Source organism: Miscanthus floridulus, chromosome 8 (assembly GCF_019320115.1).
Source record: "Miscanthus floridulus cultivar M001 chromosome 8, ASM1932011v1, whole genome shotgun sequence".
NCBI classification, from domain to species: domain Eukaryota; kingdom Viridiplantae; phylum Streptophyta; class Magnoliopsida; order Poales; family Poaceae; genus Miscanthus; species Miscanthus floridulus.
In genome coordinates, this window is record NC_089587.1 from 17,887,561 (window position 1) to 17,890,747 (window position 3,187).

General features: G+C 43.4%; 1 protein-coding gene across 2 annotated transcripts; it reads left to right on the top strand.

The window, feature by feature from the left end:
- The first annotated feature begins 441 nt into the window (after positions 1 to 441).
- On the top strand, positions 442 to 2,963 carry LOC136475867 (uncharacterized). Of its 2 annotated transcripts, XM_066473510.1 has the most exons (6): positions 442 to 753; positions 935 to 1,033; positions 1,253 to 1,323; positions 1,780 to 1,885; positions 2,323 to 2,455; positions 2,569 to 2,963. In XM_066473510.1, the coding sequence occupies exons 2-6, from the start codon at positions 957 to 959 to the stop codon at positions 2,701 to 2,703; spliced, it is 522 nt and encodes a 173-aa protein (XP_066329607.1). In that variant the 5' UTR covers positions 442 to 753; positions 935 to 956; the 3' UTR covers positions 2,704 to 2,963. The 2 variants fall into 2 exon arrangements, with proteins under 2 accessions (XP_066329607.1, XP_066329608.1); XM_066473511.1 differs by lacking the exon at positions 442 to 753 and having other exon boundaries at positions 761 to 1,033.
- Positions 2,964 to 3,187: the final 224 nt, after the last annotated feature.

A 3,187-nucleotide genomic window follows, 5' to 3' on the forward strand; every position in this document is an offset into this window, starting at 1 on the left:
CTCTATAGGGAAACTATTGGAGAGTGAAAAAGAAAGAGAGAAATTTTAATAAGTAAAAAAGAAAGAGAAATTTCTATTCAAATAACTTTCTAAATAATGATTTAGAGAGTTTATGCGTGAAAAAGAAAGAGAGAAATTTTTAAAATAACTTTCTAAATAATTATTTAGAGAGTGAGTCTTAAAAAAAACCCTTGAACATGCTGGAACATGTTTAATGCTAATAACCGATGTATTTGTCAAAAACGAGGTAAGTCCACTCTCCGTGTTTGAAGCATCTTCTCAATAACTGTTGCAGTGTTGCTAATAAAAAAATCAAAACCATTGATGAACAATACAAAGTCGCTATCGTACAAACACTGATTGTAAAGTTACACGTGTCACCCGTTGGTTGTCAAGCAAGGATGGCCGGTGTCCAAAGTCCAAATCCAATTTATATCTGTTTTTGTTTAAACAGCTGCAGGATTTGGTGATTTGCACTCCACCCGACGTTGCTTTGCCCGAAACTTTTGCTTGCTACGACGGAGGCCCGCCAGATCCAAGGTTCCGGGGCGTCCTCCTCCATTCCGGTCCTCTCAACCTTCCATCTCCCACCCGTTCCTCGTCGGAGCACCAGCACGAGCACCAAAGGGCCCCGGACTGCGTTCAACTCTGCTCTCCTTTTCTTCACCTGTTCACCCCTCGTCGGACAACTGGGCGACCGCCGCTGACGCCCTAAGCCAGGTGCCCAGGTCTTCGCCGGCGACACTCCACCAGGTATACGCACCCCCTTCTCCTCCCTTCCTGCTATTTGGCTATTTATATTCGGATCTGAGCCGATTTTACATGTGTATTATGCCTACTAAACTAAGAATTTTGTGCAAAAATTATTGTTTGTGCACACCCATGTCCTGTACTGCTCCGCCCCTGCCACTGCTCCCTTCAACTCCACCACCAGGGAATGCCCCCGGCTTAATTGAATGGGCTCTCTTCTCACCAGGGCTGGCGCATGGCTCCAGGCCAAGATTGTTGATCCCGTGCTGCAGGTCATCAGAAGGTAGGGACCCCCACTCTTTTCCCCATCTGCTGCACTTCTTCAACCCAATCGCTTCATTTCAGTCATAATAATAGCCAATGCGTCCTACGGAGGAGCACTGCATTTCAGGCCAAGATTTTGGCATTCAGCTTGGCAGTACCCTGATTCTTTGCATGCATGTCTTCTCCATCTGCTTCTTGAATGAGGTTGTTGACAATCTTCTGTTGGGATGCCGTGCAGGGGAACAGAACCCAAGCAATTGGCCTTCTCTGCTGCCCTTGGTGTCACGATTGGGATCTTTCCAATATGTGGTAAGGAGCTCCCTAGTATATGCAATTCATTGTCCCACTTTCTTATCATGCAACTAAAGCATGACCCATCTTTCCTATTCTTCTTTTTTTTTTCGAAGGCATGATCATCTTACCCTCTCAGTTCCCGTGCTTCAGTGTTGGTATTCTGTCAAATGTCTTCTGTTCTTGATTCATCCCAACCATCATGTTATTGGCAGTAGCCTGTATGGGAGGCCAAAAATAAAACCCCTTTTTAGCTCTGGCGCACCTATAAGTACGACATAAATTAAATTTACTCTAAAAGTTTCTCAAATTCTAAAAGTTTCTCAAAATTTGAACAGTAGTCATGCTCAATCATGCCTGCAAACCAATCTGGCAGTCATGCTTAATCACTAATCCTGCATTATATCAATTGGCGATCCAGCCATATGTTCCTCAAAGCATCATCACTTATCCTTGAGCATATTGTTATTCCAGGGACCACTGTTATTCTTGGTGCTGTTGCTGTAGCAATGTTGGGAAGTCGTTGCAATGCTGTTACTGTTATGGTTCTAAATTTGGCTGCCACTCCCATTGAGCTAAGGTACACACAGTCAATCTCCTGTGGCCAAAGCCATACCTGATTGCCTACGAAGGTCTGAAGTCTCTGTGAAGTCATTTGCATAGATCAAGCTTGGATTCTAGTAGTATGCTAGTGACTGCATCAAGAAACAATCTGGCATAACTGTATCTGCACTGCCACACAGCCGAAATCAGTTATTACTATCACGTTTATGGGTGTAAGGATTTTGCAGGCTCTATTGAGTAACTGAATATATTGTTAAATTCTGCCCTGCGTCAATGATCTGCTTCATTTTGCTTTACAATTCAACTGAGACGTGCTTTTGATATGAATAACCAACTGTACAAGCGGTGTATGCTTCTAATCCAGCCACCTGATGAGTTTCTCAGTTCTCTACATTCTTTCTTTCTGGTTTTAATATGTTTGTCTCTGCTAATTGCTGATCCCCTTTTCTGCAGCTTGATCGTCCCTTTTTTGCGTTTGGGGGAAACCATCACTGGCAGTGGGCACTTCCCCTTGACGGCCAATGCATTGAAGAATGTCCTCACTGGTCATGCCTCAAAGGATGTGCTACTGAGCATCGTCCGTGCGGTTAGTGAACAGCCTTTCTGCAATCAGTTCTGCTTATTCATAGGATAGGAGCACTATTTTACTCTTGCTTTGCTGCGACATTGACATAAGACTACTGCTATTGTCGACAACAGATGCTGGGTTGGCTCGTTGCTGCACCATTTGTACTGGCCGTGCTGTATGTTGTTTCGTTCCCTTGTTTCAAGGTCTTGGTCAACAGGTTTGGCGGCATTCCTTCGAGCCCCAGGACCCCAATCAAGGCGGTGTAACTACTGTGGCAGGTTATTGAATGCTCCTGAATACAACAAATTCTTTGTGATGCCGTCGGGTTGAGATGGGTTCCAGCATCATGTTGCTCGGCCATCCCAGGCACTGGCGAATAAATACGACTTGAGAGGCATGTGTCCTCTATAATTCTGTATGCTGACTTCACAATCATATAGTGAGATGTGTATTTATGAATTTATTTACGAAGTCTTTGAATAAAGCTAGGAAGCACAAAGGGCACGGACCACTGTGCCATTCTTCCCGTTGTATCGCATGGGCTGTGTTCAGCTAAATTTTCTGTAGGTACTGGTACTGTACATGCTTGTAGGAATTCAGAAACAGATGTTTGAAATTTGAATCATAAGTTTTCAGTGGCAAGGTAACCTAGTGATTAATAATCCTATTAAAATGTACTCTCTCTGTTTCAAATTATAAGAAATTTTGACTTATATATTGTTTTTAGTTATTACATACCTAAACATAGTG

What these genes read in the sequence shown, in the direction of transcription:
- LOC136475867 (XM_066473510.1), top strand. Translation starts at nt 957, where the DNA reads ATGGGCTCTCTTCTCACCAGGGCTGGCGCATGGCTCCAGGCCAAGATT. An exon ending in GTGCTGCAGGTCATCAGAAG is followed by an intron (nt 1,034 to 1,252) that starts GTAGGGACCCCC and finishes GATGCCGTGCAG; the next exon opens with GGGAACAGAACCCAAGCAAT. An exon ending in GCCACTCCCATTGAGCTAAG is followed by an intron (nt 1,886 to 2,322) that starts GTACACACAGTC and finishes CCTTTTCTGCAG; the next exon opens with CTTGATCGTCCCTTTTTTGC.